The sequence below is a fragment of the Gallinula chloropus genome (genome assembly GCF_964237585.1).
Source record: "Gallinula chloropus genome assembly, chromosome: 3".
NCBI classification, from domain to species: Eukaryota; Metazoa; Chordata; class Aves; order Gruiformes; family Rallidae; genus Gallinula; species Gallinula chloropus.
The window spans coordinates 37237864-37257298 of record NC_140087.1 but is presented as its reverse complement, the minus strand read 5'-3'; the positions used below and the strand labels follow the sequence as shown (position 1 = coordinate 37257298).

The 19435-nt window shown below is 46.3% G+C and overlaps 1 protein-coding gene across 1 annotated transcript in view; it reads left to right on the top strand.

The window, feature by feature from the left end:
- Positions 1-3305: 3305 nt before the first annotated feature.
- The window catches only part of PDE10A (phosphodiesterase 10A), a gene marked incomplete at its 5' end in the record, with an annotated part of 179305 nt that continues 163175 nt past the window's right edge, over positions 3306-19435 (top strand). Inside the window, one exon of the mRNA XM_084261656.1 lies at positions 3306-4158. Coding sequence (XP_084117782.1) covers positions 3306-4158 — 853 coding nt within the window. The remainder of the gene's footprint in view (positions 4159-19435) is intronic.

Sequence of the window (19435 nt, the reverse complement as noted above, 5' to 3'; positions counted from 1 at the left end):
CTTTTTCCCTCTGAGAATTTCTTCCAGTTTAAACATTTTAGTTAAAAAAGATTTTTTTTTTCTAACAAGAAGTTGTTAATTGCTAAGCAAACAGGCTGCAACAACCAAACACGATTCAATCAAAGTTTTCTTTCCATTAGCTAAGCTTTTTCTCAGGGAATTTAAATATTGACTGGATCTCTAGTCATCCTGCTGCAGTCACGAGAGAAAAGCTCTGTATGTGATGTAGGTAAATAATGGTTGGATTTAAGGAGATAAAAGCACCTCACGCAGATAGATGGAATGGAAGTTATTAAACTCTTTTGATCACTGTAAGAAACAAAGATGCATCACTGAAGCAAAATACAGAAAACGGCATCTGGTTCGGGATTTTTAGGCAACAGCATGTTTTAAGAACCATGCAGCTGAAAGCAGTTTACTAAGAACTGCCCTCTCCGGGTTATTTTGTTTGTTTGTTTGTTTAAGAGGGAACGTTGGGGGTTGTTTGAGTTTGTTTGTGGGGCTTTTTTTTTTTCTTTTTTTCTTTTAAATGAGAGCCTTTGATCTGTCTTGGTATTGAAAACCTTTTACAAACTCCGTGGACTGTTTCCCAGCCGTTGCAGAACACTCAACTAGCTGAGAACACATTTTAATTTGGAAGCGTTAGAATTTTGAGAGAAACATTTTCCTTTGCAGCCTTCCAGATGCGCAGCGATGCAGGGGGGACTCTGGCTTCGGCTGGAGGCAGCGTGCGTCCCAGCCTTAAAAGAAGTCCTGAAACGCTACGTGTGAAACACTCGACCGGTTTAAAAATAATAATAATAATAATACAAAGAAAAACCCCACACAAGCGTAGGTTTATATTGTTTTCAAAGCAGGAGTCGAAACTCGAAAGAAAAAGAGCCTAATTTTGAACGGCAATAGGAAGACCGCGGTCGCTCGGCGAGGATCCCCGCGGACGCCTGGGACCGCAGACGCAGCACCTGGAGCCGCGCCGGACGACGCGGAGTTCCGATCGCCGAGAAGGTAGAGGAGGGAAACAGAACCGCCCGCGTTTCGGGTGCCCCGCTGGCAGCAGCAAAAGGAACACCCGTGCCGCGAGTATCTGCAACGGTTTCCGCGGTACCTGCCCGCAGCTTCCCCCCCTCTCCCCCCCCTTCCCCGATCCGGGCAGCGCCCGTGCTGCCAGGCACCGTGTCCCCGCCGCCCCGCAACCAAATCTGCCGCCGGGGACACGGCGGAAACCCCGGCCCGGTGGGTACCGCCGTGGCGGCCGCTTCTCCGCCCGCTGGCGGGCGGGACCGCCGGGGGAACCGGCCGTCTACCTGGGAACCGCGGTTCCCTCCGCCCCGTCCGTGTATTTGAAGGGACGAAGCCTCGGCCGGATGCCCTGCCGAGGCGGGGTGGCTCCGCGGCATGGGTCGGCCCGGCTCCACAGCGGAGCCGCGGGAGCTGCCCCCGGCGCTTGGCGCCGAGGTTGTCCCGCAGGTGCTGTCAGCCCGGCGCTCGGGCAGCGGGCTCTGCGCTTCAGCGTCCCCTCTGAGGGCGAGGAGCGCCCGGTTGTCCCGCAGCTTCCCGCTCAGCTTGGGGGACGGGACGCGAGGGCAGGGCAAGGCAGGACGCGCCCCGACCAGGTGCGCGCCGCCGCCTCAGGGCGAGGGCAGGGGCGCCACAGGCTCTGCGAGCCGCCCGGGTCATGAATGGTCCTCGCCGGTTAACGGCGCTGGCAGTGCTGCGAGGCGAGGGTAGAGGCTGTCCCGGCAGGGGAGCGCGGCGGCGAGCTCCCCGCTGCGCCGGGGTTCCGTTAGGCTGACAGGAGGCGCGGGGCAACAGCTCCTACACAGCCGCGTCCCGCTCGGCCCGAAGTTAAGTGCCCCGGACGAGGGGAGGCCTGGCTGAGGGGAGCCCAGCGACCGGATGGAGACGTCGTCCCCCTCCTCTTCCCTCCCCCCGCTACCGGAGGTAAACTCCGGTAGAACTTGGAGCTTCTCGCTCGTCTCTCGGCGGCGGCGGGCGCCCGGGGCAGAGCGAGTTCGGGACGAAAACGAAATACTTGGGCCGGGGGCTTCCAGCGCAGCCTTCGGCCCCTCTCCGTTCCGAGACCCCTCTTGGGCTTCCCTTGGCCGGGTGTTCTCCCGGCGGCTGCCCCGCTGAGGGCCGCCGTAGCGCGGCCCGCCGAGGCGCCGTGCCGCCGGGCTAACGGGGCGGGGTGGCGAGGCGTCGGCCGCGGGGAAGGCGGCGGTGGCGGGAAGCTCCTTTTGAGGGGAGCGCGGTACCCTGGGGGGCTGCGGGGCGGGACGCCGTCTGTCCGGGGACCCTGCCACGGAGTTGGGGCGGCGGCTGGCCGGCGCGACAGCCTGCGTTGGTGAGCGCCGCCGCCTGCGCCAGTGGAGCAAGGCCGGCGACGGCCCGGGAGCCACGCCGCGTCTAGGGCCAGGGTTCTGAGGAAGCCCGTCGGGGAGCCGGACAGCTTGGAGGGCTGGGGCCGAGGGTTAGGCGGCTGCAGGTGTGCCAAGCAGGGGCTGGCATGGGGAGCGGAGGCAAACACATGTGACGCGGGGCATCGGGGAAGGGACTGTGCGTCTCCGTGTAGGAACGGAGGATTGATGCCCCACAGAGACGGAGGGGCAGCTCGCTGGCGCTCTCATCCCTGGCGCCGCAGGACGCCTGCCTTTTGATCTCGGTGGCTGGAAGCATCTGTTAAAAACAACGAGGCCGCATAGGGAGGATCTTTTTTTTTTTTTTTTTTCCTTGCGTCTCCCCCCTCTCCCCGCGTTCCCTTTAGGTAAGCGCTGCGCTGTGGCTCCTGTGTGTGCGCGCCTGGTAATGAGAGAGAGGAAGGAGGGGAGGGAGGCAGCCTGGGAAGCGCTGGCTCCGCCAGTGGGCGTTTTCTGGCGGCCGGGGCTGGTATTGGAAGCGGCACTGCAGTGATTTTATCTGCCTCTTTGCAGACGCGCACGCACATACGGGGCAATATTTGCCTCACTCGAAGAAAATACAGATTTGTTGCCGTTTTCTTGCTTTGAATGAGAGGTGGGAGCATGGGGAAAAACGGACTTTAAAGGGGGATCGGAACCGCTTGGCGGTCGGTAGCGCCCTGTCCCCTCCGGCCTAAAGGGGGAACGGAAATGTGAGGATTTTATGAGGGTGGGGAGCCGGGGCGCAGAGGAAATACTGCCCGGGGGTTGCCGGAGGGAACGCAGGACCGAACCGCGGTTGTCCCTCGTTTGGCTCCGTCCTTTTCAGCTTCCCCTTTCGCTTTACTCCGGTATCTCTCGTAGACGTCCTGCCTTAAACTACCGCGAAAGGGAGGGAAGAGCGGAAGCATGTCCAACCCGGAGAAGCGGATCTTATCCCGCCCCTCGGCCCCCCTGGCTGCAGCACCCGGGGAAAAGCCCGGCTCCGGCAGCCGCCCGCTCCACTCCCATGGCCAGAGCGGCGGAGGTGGAGGCAGCGGCGGGTCTCCTCCTCCTCCCCCCGCTCCTGGAGGCGGCTCGGCTGCCTGCAGCTCCCTCTCTCTCCTTCTAACAACCACCAGCAGCAGCAGGAGCCGCGCTGCAGGGACAGCCTCCTCCGCCGCCTCCGCCAGCATCGTCCCCAGAGCGGCAGCGGCTCCTTTCCTTGCTCCAATCCCCTCCTTTGCCTCCGCTTCTCCATCTTCTTTTTACTTCTTGCCGCCGCCTCCTCGTTTCCCCTCCTCGTCTTCCTTTAACCTCACAAGTCTCCAAGGGAGGGAAGGAGGAGGAGAGGCAGAGAGAGCGGCAGGAGGAGGAGGAGGAGGAGGAAGAGATGTTGGCGGAGCAGCAGCAGCAGCTCACTTGATCGCCCATCCAGGCGGCAGCGGCAGGAGGAGACTCTTCTGTTCTTCATCCATCCAGGGCTTGCTGCTCCGTTCCGCAGCCGGCGGCCCCCGGCAGCACCACTCCCGGCTCCTCCTCTCCCCAGCCGCCTCTCGCCCGTGGTCCTGCAATTCCCTCGGTGCTGCAACGGCAGCAGCCCGCGGCGACGGGATCCGAGGAGGCGACGGCCCCGGCGGGAGCAGGACTCCTAGGCGGCAGCAGCGGCAGACAGGCGCCTTCTTCTCCTTCTCGTCTCCCCTGCTCCTAGGGCCAGACATGGAAGATGGATCTAATTCTGCAAGCTGCTTTAGGAGGTTTACGGACTGTTTCTTGAACACAAGTAGGTATCGGAGCGCTGTGCCCGGCGGCGGGTCGCGCGTGTCTCGGGGGGAGGCGAAGGGCTGTGTCCGAGGCTGGGTGCATGCCGCGAGGAAAGGGCATTTCTTTGTGAGTGGGGGGGAGGCGAAGACACAAAGGGGCCGTATACGTGGGGCGTGCGTGGACGCATGGAGGAGCGGCCGGGCGTGTATTGAGGATGCACGGACAAAGGGGATGCTCGATATAACCGAGTGCTCTTTGTGGGAGCTGGCTGTTAACGCCTCGGGGATTTCGGCATCCTTTCGGCATCGGAGAACTCTACGCCTATGCGTGTCAACCCTTTACCTGGTGCATGCTTAATTTGCCTAGGGATGATACGGAGGGGAATGGAGACTTTCACCCCTACTTGCTGAAGTAGCAGCAATAAGGAAGCATTGTGGTATCGGCAGTTGACAGAAAAGAGGCGGCGGAGGACAGAAAAGGGTGGGATGTGTTGTTTCTTTCTTCATCCCCTGTTAGAGCTGCCTCACGCCTGCAAAAGCTGTGGCTCTGAACCGGCTTTGGTACCGGCTGCCTCCTTCCCTTGGCCGTGGTTCATTGCAAAGCAGGCGAGAAGCCGGAGAGGAAACATGTGCTCCGTGCTCTGGGGGGCTGGCGCTGTACCGGGGATAGCGTCCGGCTGGCGGGGAGGGCGGAATAAAGGGGGGCACGGAGGCGCTCCGTAAAGGGCGCTCCGCAGCGAGCCTCTTCCGCTGCCGGCTAAACCCTCGCCGGCTCCCGCGGAGCCCAAACGCGGGGGGAAGGGCGCGGGGCCGCGCTGGCCCCGTGTCGGGAGGAGGGAGTGGGGCGAGAGCAGCCGCACGGCCTCTGGGTGCGGGGCTCCGGGAGTGCCCTCCCTGACCTGGATGGGGGAGCCCGGCGGCAGCGGGGGCCGCTGGCCAGCCCGAGCCGCTGGGGCGGATTGTGAGAGTGGGGGGAGAAGGGTTTCGCATGGCAGAAAGCCCCCGTTCGTGGGGACGCGGCCCGGCTTCCCTCTCGGGTGTTTCACCCCGAGCCTGCTTCCTTTTTCTCTCCGAGGCGCTTCACTGATACACCGCGCCCCGCCGGGTGGGCGCCCCGGGGCTGCGGCGGCCCCGGAGCGGCCGGGGCGTCGGGCTGAAACCTCCCGGCATCGGGCTGCCCGTGCCCTGCCGCCAGCTCCTCAGGTCCAGCGCCCCGCCGGGAAATGTGCTGGGGTTCAGCGTGGTCATGGGATTAATGACTTTCCGACCAGAGCGTGTATCTGGGCTGAAATACGTCTTTTTTTCATCAGAAACTTTTTTTTTTTTTTTGCTCACCTAATGTTTGGATGCTCAGGGTGCCTCCAGTCAGGTGTGGCTGTTTCAGGGTTTTTGCTTTTCTTCTTTCTACGTTAATTTCTTAAAACATAGATTTATGCCGTTAAGTATCCCTACACTTGTATTTTAATCTGTTAGTATGTGGCTTTTTGGATACAGGTGAAATAGTACGTAGTTCCTGTGTGTGTGGATTTTGGAGGGGGGTGGGATGTGAGAATAACTATAGACATGTCAGACGAAACCTCATTATCTTATTGCCTTACAGCTGTCTTTAGCACAATAGCCTGCCAGGGTGGTAGTACTTGTTCTCATCTACGGTAGAGGTGACTAAAGATGACTATCTGTTTGCTGCATTGCCTTTTTGAAACTTTATTCAGTAGCTGGGTATATTATAGAGCCCCATACTTGCTTAGTTTTGAGGCCTGAAGGGAATCCTGAGCTCATCGAGTTTTTATGCTCTGTGTTTGAGAGGAGCAGGTAGAATGCTGCCGTGCATGTGGTGCCACTCTGATGTTTTAAAATAAGTGGTCTTGGGAGCAAGGGGATGTGTGTCGTGTAGGGCAATTCTCTCCTATGCTAGACCAAGAAAAAGATGACACAAAAAATATTAGCTCTTTTCAAAACACCATTTTAAAAGCAGTGGTGAATTCAACTTAAGCCATTTTATCAACACTTGAACAGGAGAAACCTTGTCATCTTTGACTGGTTGTGACCTGACTGAAGATTTTCCTGCAGGGAGGAAAGGAGCAGGACGGTTCTTTCCCGTGTGAGTTTACTGACGTCTAAGGAGACATGCAGCTTCTCTCTCTGTGGAGATGCGTTTCCATGCTCTGCAGCCTGCTTTTATGAAACTTTTGAAGAACCTAAATGTCTGATTTGTCTGTTCCTCTTTTGAATGTGATTGAAAGTGGCCAATGGGCTCAAAAGGCATCAGATCGGATGGACAGACATCCACGTGCATCCATATATATATATACACATATGTGTAAACTTCCCTCCCCAAGTGATTGCATAAGTCTGATTTCCTTAGGAAACCGGGCTGAAAAAAAGAGTGGAGGGAAGTCAAAAAAGATACTGTTCAGCTCTTGTGCAGCTACTGCAAAGAGCACTTGTCCAACTGTTTGGAGTACCGTCCACAGTCCTGGTTACAGTGCAGCCGGAAGGCTATTATTGTTTTGAAGAGGATGAGATCATGTAGAACAGTGAAGACAATGTGCTGCATCTCATAGCTTTTGTTTCCTGAATTGTGTTTTGGATTTGAAATCATGCATATATACATATGTAAACTGACTTTAGAGACAAAAAATGTGTAAATATTTTTACGGGGTAACTGAGGACTTCTGTAGGGAAGAGAATTGAGATAAGCCCCTTTTGGAAGGGAGATTTACAAGTGACCTAACAGAATCCTCAAGACTGGAAGACAATGAAATCGCTAGATATGTATTCTTCCTTCTTTTCTGAGCTCTTTCAGCATGCACGCTCTCCGGTCAGGATTCTGTTAGGCTTTTGATATGAGTAAAATTTTAGGTTCTGTAATACTTAGTTTGTGCTGTATCTGGCTATTTTTGGTTTTAAGATTCCTAATAAAGCACTGAACCAGACTGTAGAAGCTTATATGAACTTGGTGAGGTGTGCGTTGTTTTTCTTGTTGTTTAAAACCTGTACCTTGGTGCATAACAGTGTTCTGAGAAACTTGTAGTATCTACCATCCTGGATCAGTTCTCCAGTGGACTTGTACCATGTTTAGGATACTGCGAGGTGCCAGGTATTCTGAGTTTCTGTGCGATGTCTTATCTTCAGGGGAATATACCATTTTCCTTCTGCACTCAAGATCTCTGAAGCTGCACATGTGTAGCATGCTTCGTCTGTGTTCCGTGAGTCTACTCACAGGTACAAGTATTTAACAGATTTTACAGTGTGTGGGCTTTCTTCTTAATAGAGTGTTATCAGTGCATTGGTATTTTGTACAAAGTTGTCTTTTATCTGGCTCTTTTTAAATTCTCCCTTTTTGTCACACAGCAAGTTTGTTCTGCACCTTCATGTGACAGAATTTCTGATTGAGTAGTACTATAGGATAGACTAGATGTAGTAAGATGTTTAGTTGTGGAAGAATGTAGCAATTAAAGTTTAAATAAAGCTAAAAGCTCTCCTATTACCTGCATTAATAGGAAAGGTAATCTTGGCTTTACTACCTTTTTATTTTCCTCTCCTGGTCTGTGTATTCATCGTTTGTAATCAGGGGTTTGTAAGACAAATGCTGATCCTCAGGAATAATTCCCATGTGTGAAGGTGGACAGGGTTTAGGTTTACAATTAAATTATCCTTAAAATTTAGATGCTGTTGTAGAAAAAAGAATTGTCTCTGGTTTTTACCCCAGGGATTCTGGCTCCATGATAATTGAAAGCAAAATTGTCACAAAAGCAGTGTGTAGCTATGATGATAAGAGATGTCATTCAGCGGCTCCCATCAGGACTGGTGTCCCACAGCACCACATCTTGCGTTAATGTATAGGAACACCAGGTATCCTGAAGCACTGCCATTCTAGTTAGAGGGATAACGGACCAATGTGTAGGGCAGCCAGCTAGGAATGGCGTGGAAAGGGAAGGGAAACCATGCTGACACAAGCAGTTTACAGTGAAGGAGGGCTTGTTTGCCTGAGATGGTTGTTTTTACAAATGATTGTCTGTAATGCATGCAGTTTACTTTTGAAATAACTAATCTTCTGTCCCTTTGACTCCTCAGCTCTGCAGCCCATGTTTACCTGATGGCTTGGGGGTACCTAGCACTCGTAGGCCTTGAGAAAGGAGGTAATGCCTTCACTGTTAACTCAGTAAGCTTGCTTCTCCTGTAAGATGGACTGTGGAAGGCGTGGTTATGCACAGTGCGATAGTGTAGGTGAGTTGGGAGATGGTCTCTCTTTGTCACGTCTGCAGGGAGGATGGTGGCTTGTTTAAGATTCTGACACACGGCTGGCAGCTCCTGTCACCCTGTTCACATCCTTCCTTTTGCTCTTGTTTAAGTCGTACCCATCAGCTGGACGTGGTGAAGACCTGAAGGTGTAAAGATGAGATTTCTTTCAGCCTATGCGTGACTTAGTGACTTGATTTTGAAACAGTCACGTAAATGTTCATCTAGGGCATACGTTTGGCTTGCTTGCTTTTTAACTCTTCTGTTGCACAGAGCAGGGCAACAGTACCTTTCATTTAGCTTTAAGATTTTGTGCTCTATTCTAATACAAATAGATTCTGAACACTTCTTAAACCATGAATTCAGTTTTGGATTCAGAAAATAAGAACGAGGGTCTCTGGATGTGTAACTTGCATATGGCTTATACAGTTTAGTTGATGTTAACTGTCTTGACTAAAATTGTATTTCAGTTTGCTAAGGCTAATACGAGCTAATTTTTTAATGCTACTTTTAAAAGTATTTTAGTTTCAAGCCATTTTAATACTCTAAAATCCAGTATTTTTTACAGTATTCTAGTTTTTGCACTTTTGGCCCCATTAGCATATTTTAGAAGAAAGCTAAGGTCATCAGTAAAAATAAATTGTAAAAATATAGAAAGCAAAAGGACTGCTGGGTGGGTTTTTTGTTTTGTTTTTATACTCCCTCTGCTGGCTGTTTCAATGACAAGTACCTGGACTTGAACTTGTGTTATTAAATCCTTTACTAAGGATACAAAACCCTTACTGTTTTATCAAATGAACAGAAATGTGTATTGATTTCAATCTGTATTAAAAAAAAACCCAAACCCAAACCACTTAGAATCATTAAATGAAGAAATGGTATCTGTGGGCAAGGAAAACTGAAAACCTCTTTTGTGGAGCAGTGTTTTCATTTTTGTCATACCTTGTATTGATTTGAATTCGAAAAACAATTGCATCTTCCAGTGCATGGGTCACATCTTCACCAGTAAATGTCACAGAGATAACAGTTCATGTATTATTGCAGAAGACTTAGTTATCCATTCCATTTATTGTAATAAATTTACTGCCCAGCTGTGAAGAACAGCTGTGGCAAAACCTAAATAATTATGGTATATTTTGTTATGTTACCCCCCCCCCACACACACTTTATCATTCACAGGTTTGATTTACAGCTACCTAACTAGCTACAGGACTGCACTCAAAGTTTTCTGTACATGTAACGGATAATTTCTTAAGATGCTTGTTTTAGTACACTGGCATGCAGTAGTGTTCATCCAAAATATTTGTAGCATTCCAAAAATTGCAATTCTTAGGAACTTCAGAGATTACGTACGAGGATTGCTGTATATATTACTGAAATGAAGCCACTGCATTCCTCCTGGGTGTCAGTTGTGGTTAAAATTGTTCAATATTTCTTGTTTATATTTCTGCTAAAGATGCAGACTCTGCTATGTAAAGTGTCTTCGCTTGTGCTGGTACTTGACTCCCACTGTCAGAGTTTGAAGAGTGCCACCTACTGATTGACAGCTCCTTGCAGCACTTTGTCCCTTTGCCATCTGAAGGCTCTCAAAGCTCAGCCTCGCTTATCTGGTGGGATATGTGACAAGTTGACGTGGTTAGAGCGTGGCAACTGTGTTGAATCAATCCTCAGCTTTGACCCCTTCTGTTAAATGATGCTATTTTTTCTTTCTATTTTGTTTCAAGGTGAGGAAACAGGATTTTCACCCGGGGAGGTGGGTTTCCCCCCCATACCTCCTTCTAAAAAGTTTGTGAGAAAGTGGTGCATTTCTGTGGTTTCATCATCACTTCTTCTCAAGCTGTCATAATTAGTGTGGGAGGAACCAGTCAGGCTGATGTTTATAGAAGACTCTGGCTTCTGCTGTGCTAGACAATGTATTAATGTGTTGCACATTTGTATGAGACAGTTCAAACGGCAGGTAACAGGCTCACAATTGTGACTTTATTAATAAATGAACATTCCAAAATGCTCACGATGTGTTTGTTTTTTGCAGGGGAGAAGGACAGTCTGGTTAACAAGTTCTAAATTTTTATGGTAAATTGATGATTTCATCTTTACTGTTAGTGCACACTGAGAACCCTTTATTTCAACTTTGAAGTATGCTAATTATGTTCTTAGGGGGAAGAACTTGGCAAGAGCATGAATTATTTCAAAAAAGTGTCTCATTTACATATTTACAAGGAACTCCTTTATTTTGGAGTTCTTTTTATGTATCGTTTTCCCAATGATTTAGTGCCATGGGAGGCTTTCTTAATTCCCAGCTCCTAAGCACCTTGTCATAGGTAGCATTTAGAAGAAAGAAATACTGTGTTTCCAAATTTCACGTTCTCTTGAAAAGCTCATTGATAGCAAGTTTTAGTCTGGGTGAGTGAGATTTTTAACAATCAAATGTCACATCATTAGGAGATGCCAAATCTTATGGCTCAATAGGACTAGAATTTTGTTCTCTCTGTCACTTGAAGGTTTTTTGAGGTAGTTCTGGTTTAAGAATACTGAAAGAGAAGGCTTTTGGATGTTACTTACTGCTTTTAGAGAACTCATGTTCATTTTAGTGGTTTTTAATTAAAATAATAAAAAAACCTCACCCCTCAACATAGAAGCAGCAGTAGTAATCTCGCTGCCTTTGATGTTGGGACCCAAAGAAGAGGTTGTCAAGATCTGAGACCAGTTAATCCACCTTCCATCTGGAAACTGAAGATTTAATGCTTTCATTAGCACTTATTGATCTGATTCCTTGCTTCTGCAGTATCAACAAACTCCTGTGCAGCTGAGCTGTATTTCTCTCAACAAAGTTTATTCAGCTGTTAATAATTGCAACATTCTTCCTTCCTCTTACCCTTCCACTTGCATCAAAAAGAAATCCCCTAATGTCAAGGCACAAGGAGTTCCTAAAGCAAAGAAAACTTTTGCATCTGGGGTTCTAACAACTTTGTATAGAAGCCTTGCATCTCTAATCCTTCTGATCCATACGTACCCAAAATAGCAGGTATATTTGGCTACTGACAAGCATTGCCACGTTCACCTTAATAATACTGTTTGCTTTGCTTCACCCTGTGGGGAAATTTCTTAATTGGCAGAAAAGATGTCACTTTCTTTGCCCTACATATTTTAGCAGCGTTTCGGCACCACTGGGGTGTTCTGCTGGTTCAGAGAATTAAGACGTGTAGCCTTAATTATGGTGACTTAAGTGTGACTCCTGTTTATTCTTTTGAAGTTCTCTTCACTTCCTAATTTTATTTTCCCGTTGTGTTTCTTCCATAGTGTCTTTATTTATTTCCAAATTGGGTAAAATGACTACCCTTGCTTCTAAAAGTTTTTAACTTATTCTAAAAAAAAAAAAAAGAGGAAAAAAAAGAAAAAAAGTGATGTGCCTTAGTATTTCACTAATGATTTTTTTTCCCCTCACACATAGCAGTTTAGTTTATGATAACTCATTCTTTTACTTACACTGTTTTTTTGTGTTTATATTTTGGTTTTCTTTCATGCATATACAGATACCTTGGCAACTTCTTCAGAGTGAATTCTTTCTTGGAACATAGCTCTGTCGGCTGTGCTTTCTTTGCATGGCTTTCTCTTTCTTTCAATTATATCTTTATTTTTGGCTTAATATTATTTCTTCCTTGTCCACCCATCAGCTTATTTTAGCTGATGTTTCCTTCTTGGTTGCTGAATTGCGTTCGTTTTGTTCCTTCCTGCACTGGGACTGTGTCTTACCCGGTCTTTTTTACAGCAGTGTTATTTCTCCTACTGCTTTAGTTGTTTGTAGGTAGTACACTGCTCTTATTCTTCTTCTGGTGTAGTTATGGTGGGTTATGAGGTTTTGTTGGCAAGACCAAATTTTGCATGGCAGTATGAAAACTCCTGCTATGTGTTCTGTATTTGCAGTGACTCATTGTATTTCCTAATCTGCCCCTGTCTGCCCAGCCCTATGTGTGATGCCAGCGGACATTTTTTCTTGTTCCCCTTTTTTTTTTTTTCCTGTAAGCAAATGTAGGACTGATGAAAGTTACTGTTTGATGTAACAGGAAACTGAACTAATCTGTTCTCAAAACAGGCAGTGCCTTAGCCAGTATGCTCAGGTTTCATCATGCCAGGCTCCCGTGTCTCATGCTTGTGAGCAAATTGCTTTTGTGTGGATGTCTCACTGGTTCTGTTTCTCTGGACTTGAATTTTCACTCTTAAAGACTTCAGGGACAACTTAAATACCCTTGTGAAGCTGATTTTTCGTGAATCTTGAGTCTTAAATGCAGTTCTGTGGCCTTCAGTTCGTGATTATGAATGCAAGAGAGTCTTGGGATTAGGGGTGTCCTTTTGAGAAGTGCTTTCAAGAGGTCAGAGAGTATGGTTGACCTGCAGACTCCAGTGTTTATAGAACAGTGCACTCTCCTTACAACTTCTGGTTTAGCTCTTGTGGCGGTAGAGAGAACAGGATCATTTGGCGTGTTGTAGGAACTCTCATAGGCTCTTTGTGGGTAGGAATGTGCTTGTAGATTGCCTGTCTCTTTCAGACCTTTTTTGGACTGTTGTTAGAGCTATATGCAGTGCTTATACTTTTGAACTAAGCGTGCAGAAGATGTGGGCTCAAGCTCTATCCCAGTCCGTTCTGCTTAATTTTTACTGTGTTCCTTGGTCTAGTTTAGACAGAAGTCTAACTGCCTGCATGTGTCCTGGAAGAAAGCAAAGGGGGACTTTTCCCAAAAGGCAGTGGGGTTGGTACTTGTCTCTTCTGACCTTGTGTAAGTAGAGTTTAGCTTTGCGGGCACAAGCTGTGTCATAGCCCTTTAGGTTGTGGCCAGAGAACAGGCTCTGGAATGCTTTATTTCCTTCTACAGGGCCAAGGCCACATGGACCAGCAGAGGAATCTTCATGCTGTTTGTAGGGCAGACTTTGTTACTACGGGCCAGGTTCTTTTAGTAAAAGGTTCTACAAAGTCCTGAATGAAAGATGTGTCTAGTGAATAAGGGATCATTGCTGGAGGATGTAGCTTGCTGACTCTGCAATCGAGGAGCTCTCCTCTCCTGCTTCCCTCGACTTGCTGCTTTGGAAGGCTTCTAAAAGTTGTGGCTAAAATTTGTAAATGAATGTTCGTAGGGGAATGAGAAGACACAAAGTTTGTCAGTTGACAAAGACAAATGAAGTGTGTGTGGTGCTGTCATGTGTCTTATGTTAATGAAAAATGATGGAGGCTTATCCATCTGTGGCAGTAGTATTAAAGGGGTAAAAATCAGAAATAAAAAAAGGAGAAGATTGGAAGGGTAAGAGAAGTTTAACATTTTTATTGCTCAAAGGAATGTGATTACAGCAGAATAAAATGTTCATCCTTATAGGGAAAGCTATTTATAAACTCATAGAGGTTTCTTTTGGGGCAGATAAAAGACTTAATATCACTCAGCAAATCATCAAGTATTGTAGAAATCTTTTCACTGAAATAAAAGATTTCACTGAAGTTTAAGATTATACTTTTTTAAGATTATGGGTAATTTCCCATTTTAATGTCATTTAATGTCTGCTTAACTAGAACATTTTTCTTTTTTTTTAGTAACAATAGAAATGGTGCCTGGTGATCTTATGTAGTTTATGAATGTACTTATGGATAATCTTGAATTTATTTCTCCACTTTTTGTAGCTTAATGTTATCTTCACTGCTTGACCAACCTGCTATTTGACAATGTCTTGTGTATGCCAGCTGGCCGTGTCTTTTTACCATTATTTTACTAGGTCATTCTGAAAGTTCTACAGTTCTACTCTGTGGGGCTTTTTTGTTTTTTGTTTTTTTTTAAAGCTTTATTTGTCATTTAATGACTTAGCCACCTTGTTCCTGTGTTTTGTAACATAATATTAAAGCATAAATCTGGCTACATGTGGAGTGCATACCCCTTCTTTCTCTCAACATGAATTATCTTGGATGGCTTCAGCCGTGGATATGTTGTGAGTATCGCTAACACCACTGTGTTTGACTACTTTGCTGATGGTGACCTCTTACTTGTCCATGACAAGTCTTGATTCCTGTTCACAAGGTGATGTTGCAGTTATCTTCTGATTTGGCTGCAAGGCTAATTTACTTTTCTAAAATTTCTTTTTGTTCAGTGAGCTGCATGTACCTTTTTAAAAAAAGCATATTTTGAACTACTGTCTTAGCACTTTGCAACATCTTGTTTTAACAACTTGTGTTTGAATCAAAGCAACTAGCCATTCTGCTGTGCCAAGAAACGCTTTTTCCCAAGCACTTCTAAAGGAGGATTTGTTTTTCTTGTTTGACAACAATTTTTTCAGTGTTTATGGAGCTGAAAGGAGGAATGGCAAGGAAGTTGAAAACTGATATATATATATATAAATCAAAAAGAGCATGAGAACAATTCTTCACTTATATTGAGCAATATTGGAATATTTAAATAATTTTGCTAAAACAGAAGTTGGTAAGTGGAAAGTGACTTAATCTTTCTTTAAATATAGAAATCTTCAGTGCTGAACATCAGTTTGGAGTTCAAACTGAGTTGTCAAACTAATTTGAAAGACAGTATAAAGACTCTTATATTGGCTTACACTAAAAGTACTTTGGTAGGTTTTAGACATCTTGGAGAGGACTTCTGGCAGGTCTACTAGTTGCAGCTGAGTTATCCAACCGATGCTTCTCTGCTCGAAGTTACAACCAGCTCAACAGAAGCAGCAGAAGAAAGGCTCAAGCATGCTGCCTGGCTTCCTAACCTGTGGTGCATGCAGAATTTAATTTCTGATAATATATTGAGCTTGTGTGCTGCTGTGATTAAGGAACAAACTGCAAAAGTTACCTTGGGTCCTACTCGTGTGCTGGTAATCTCTGGAAGGGAATTGGAAGAGGCTGTTAGAAACAATAAGGGTATAAACTGCTGTAGCTTCTTGCTTTATTTCCATTTCTGTCTGTTAATGCTGGAACATGTCTGACCCCAAAGCAAGCTGTTGCAGGGAGCTGAGATGGTAGGTGCCTGTTGACTCTGCCTGGTGCAGGGTAAAGTTTTCTGCTGGTTCACTTGCTGCATAGGTTCAGTGTGGAAGTCAGAGGATCACCAGTGCTGTTGAGAAAACAAGCGACGTCAGCACGTTGCTGGGAGCTGATGAGCTGCTGATGAAAGGGGTTATCCTCTCATCTTAGATCAGCGTGGCTGTGCTTGGTTCAGTTACGCCATAGTTTCATGGTCATTTGAGTTCACATAAACTAACCCTCCTGTTTAAAGAAATGGCCTAGTTCTTCCTCCTTAAGGCTGCTGTCTGCTATAGATGCCTTGTGCAGGCACGTTCATGTGGCCCCATGGTGATCTAGATTGTGGAGCTACTCTGAATTAAAAGTGACCAGGACTAAAAAGGGAGCAGGTGCATGCCTTAAAGGGTCATAAAGTTCTGAAAATAATTTTGAAGTGCATGTTTAAAAGGTGTTATTTACAGTGGAAGTGTCCTTCAGAGATGGTGAAATGATTTATGTAACGTAGATCCCAATGGGATCAAGTTTAACATGGCCAGGTGTAGAGTGCTGCACATCGGACATAACAACCCCATGCAGTGCTACAGGCTTGGGGGATACTGGCTTGAGAGCTGTCAGGAAGAGAAGGACCTGGGAGTGTTGGTTGACTGCAGACTGAATATGAGTCAGCAGTGTGCCCAGGTGGCCAAGAAGGCCAATGGCATCCTGGCTTGTATCAAAAACAGTGTGGCCAGTAGGTCTAGGGTGGTGATTGTGCCCCTGTACTCGGCATTGGTGAGGCCACACCTCGAGTACTGTGTGCAGTTCTGGGCTCCTCACCATAAGAAGGACATTGAGGTCCTTGAGCAAGTGCAGAGAAGGGCAACCAGGCTGGTGAAGGGGCTGGAGGCAAATCATATGAGGAACGGTTGAGGGAGCTGGGGCTGTTTAGCTTGGAGAAGAGGAGGCTGAGGGGAGACCTTATCACCACCTACAACTACCTGAAGGGAGGTTGTAGAGAGGTGGGCGATGGTCTCTTCAGCCAGGTGACAGGAGATAGGACAAAGGGAAATGGCATGAAGCTGTGCCAGGGCAGGTTTAGATTGGATATTAGAAAAAACTTTTTTACTGAAAGAGTTGTCAGGGCCTGGAACAGGCTGCCCAGGGAGGGGGTTGAGTCACCATCCCTGGATATGTTCAAAAAAAGGGTAGATGAGGTACTTAGGGGTATGGTTTAGCATAGGATGGGAATGGTTGGACTTGATGATCTTCAAAGGTCTCTTCCAACCTTGTGATTTTGTGATTCTGTGATTTTGATACCTTGGAAGTCAGCTTTATGAAAGTCTCTACCTGCATGCTCAGTGATTTTGGTTTGGTTTGTTTCCCCTCCTTGCCCACGACTTTCAGTACTTCATCCAGCCCAGAATTTGCATGATGTTTGTGACAGGAAGTGTTACTTTGATTCCATAGCAAAGATTTTCTACAATGTGTGGTGTCTTACGGGCTTTTCTAATGGTGCTTGCATGAAAGATTTGATGGCATGAAATATTTTTGTTGTGCTATGGGGTATTAATAAATTCTTGTCACTTGCATGTTACTGAAGAATGTGAAAGGGAATAGACAGGAGTACAAGAATACTCATGTGTGTCAGTGATAGGAGATAGCCTGAAATGCTGATATCCACCACCACCCCTCAAGTGCTGGGTGAGCACTGGCTAGTTGCCACAACAGACCTGGACATTTTCTAAACAAGGATGTTGTCTGAGGTTTAGAGAGCATGGGTAGACACCTCTGTCATCTTTCCAAGCAGCTGGGGAAATAGTTTCAAATAAAATGATTGGCTACTAAGAAAAATGGCAGAGCTACAGTGAAACTTCTCCACCTGGCTTCTGACCTGGACATCCTATGCCAGATGGCTGTGCTTTGACCATCCAAGGAGAATGTTGCTGTAGCTTCCAGTGACTTCATTTGTTGTTGTGTTTGTTGTTTTCTGGGGAACTAGGAGCTTTGAATGAAACATGTAATGGTGCCTTGTTCACTTCAAGGCCAACAGTGAAACCAGTTCAAATGTGCTTGCATTAAAATCGTAACGTGGGGGAATGATCAGTTTTGGTTAGTCCTACTTCTGCTGCCACTTTTCTAAGATAAATTTTCATTGAGGGAAAGAATTATTGTTTTAGCAGATAGTGTTATTTAGAAATGATAAGAACAGTAAAGATGACAAGGCTACCTCACCAGCTTCAGTAAGATTGGGTAGAGAAAAAAGATGGAAGGGAACACAGAAGAGAATATGCCACTCTAAATCTTCTAGATTGTATTTGTGATTCATGGTTTGGTTTTTTTTGCATTTAGCATTTTTCTGCCACATTTATTGACCCTGACCATTAGAATTTGAAGCTGTTTTACTTCACCTTTCAATACAAATTCAACTACTGGAGCAACACTGTCGTACACTCTGAGCTGCAGGAGATAGTTTCCTCTTCCTTTATACCTAACACCTGGTAAAGTCTGGCCATGGCTAATTGTGCCACAGACAGTGCTGTTGCCTAAAGAGTGGATTATTAAGATGTACTGAGGGAGAACTGCATTTTGATAATGCAATGTCTTTTGTAGATGTTTTCATAACTCAAACTTGCATCTTTGCTTCAGCCTGGAAGTCTTCGTGAAACTACTTAAGAGCTCTTGAACTTCAAAATGGTTATAGTGTATAGTGTGTGTGTTTTTTTTTATTTTGGTTTGTTTTTTGTTTCGTTTTGTTTTTCTGTGAGGAGCATCAGTAAAGGGTGAAAATAAGGAGAAATAGATAAGCATGTTTAAAATCATACAGTGACTGTAAAGTAGTGTCTTCAATCTAGGTGATGGTTGCTGATACCTTCCTTTGTTGCTGTTCAGCACACACTCTGTCCTTTACACACACAAGCATGGATAATGGTGACTTCTTATCTTGTACTGCTGGAGGTTTTCTGTGGTCCTTTACTTACTGGTGTCTTTTACATTGCTTGGCTGTCAGAATCCCCTATCAGAGTACTTCAGTTTTATCAACTGAGCAGCTGATGCACAGATCAGTGAACCTTCTGAATTTGGTTTCGGGATTATTTAGGAGGTTTGTAGCAGTTTATTTCTATCCCACATTTGTTTGGTAATAATGCTGTTCTGGGGGGCGGGGGGGGTGGGGTGGGGTGGAGAACCACAATGTATTTATGAATTATTTTGGTAAAACACAGTAATGCAACACTTTCTTTTTTTGGAGCAATGCATAATTTGGGTACCACCCAAAGTGCTACTCTCCTATTTTATGTCTTCATATTTTCAGCTGCTCTGTTTGTGTGGTTGGTTGTTTGATTTTTTTTTTTCTTTTTTTCTGAAATACTGGGAATCTGCTCAACTCTGCACCTGTGGCAGAGTTAAGCAAGACAAAGATCTCAAAATCCCAAGTAATACAGCAGATGTGTGACTTGAAGTCTGGCTGTTCCTGCTGCACTTTCTTACCTCTTGGTTTCTTCCACCCGTTTCTTTCTGCCTAGCCTTTGTGCTCCCTGGGACCTTTGCTGTCTAACAAGGTGGACAGAACTTTTAGTGGCTACTCATTTGTGTCTCTAATCCTCTGGCTAGGAGCTGCTGGTTTTCATGAGCTCATCTGATAAGTGTATTGTTTGTTCAAATTTGATTGCAATTAGTCATAAGGTCAAAATGTGTCCGTAGGGGCAAATTTTGTAGCTGAAAAGCCAGGAAGACAATTGCAAGCCTTGTTTCTTTTGACCTTCTAAAGATTTGTTGGGGTTTTGTTGTTGCATCTTTATTAGCTCTTTCAGTGGCAATGAGGTTCTAGTAGCGATGGCTCTAATTTCTTTGGATTCCTAAAGTTTTTAATGTTTTATGCACAAGGCAGAGATACATAGCTTCTGGGCAAGAGGTCAATGATGTTTTCAGTAGCTTCTTCCTTCTCAAGTGTAATTTACCAAGGGACTCGGCAACCGAGTCATCATGATGGGAAGTACATCTCTACTGATGTAATGCATTTGTGTTTCCTGGAAACAGAACAAAATCTCAGCTCCACTCCATTTAATGCAAGATTTGCCATT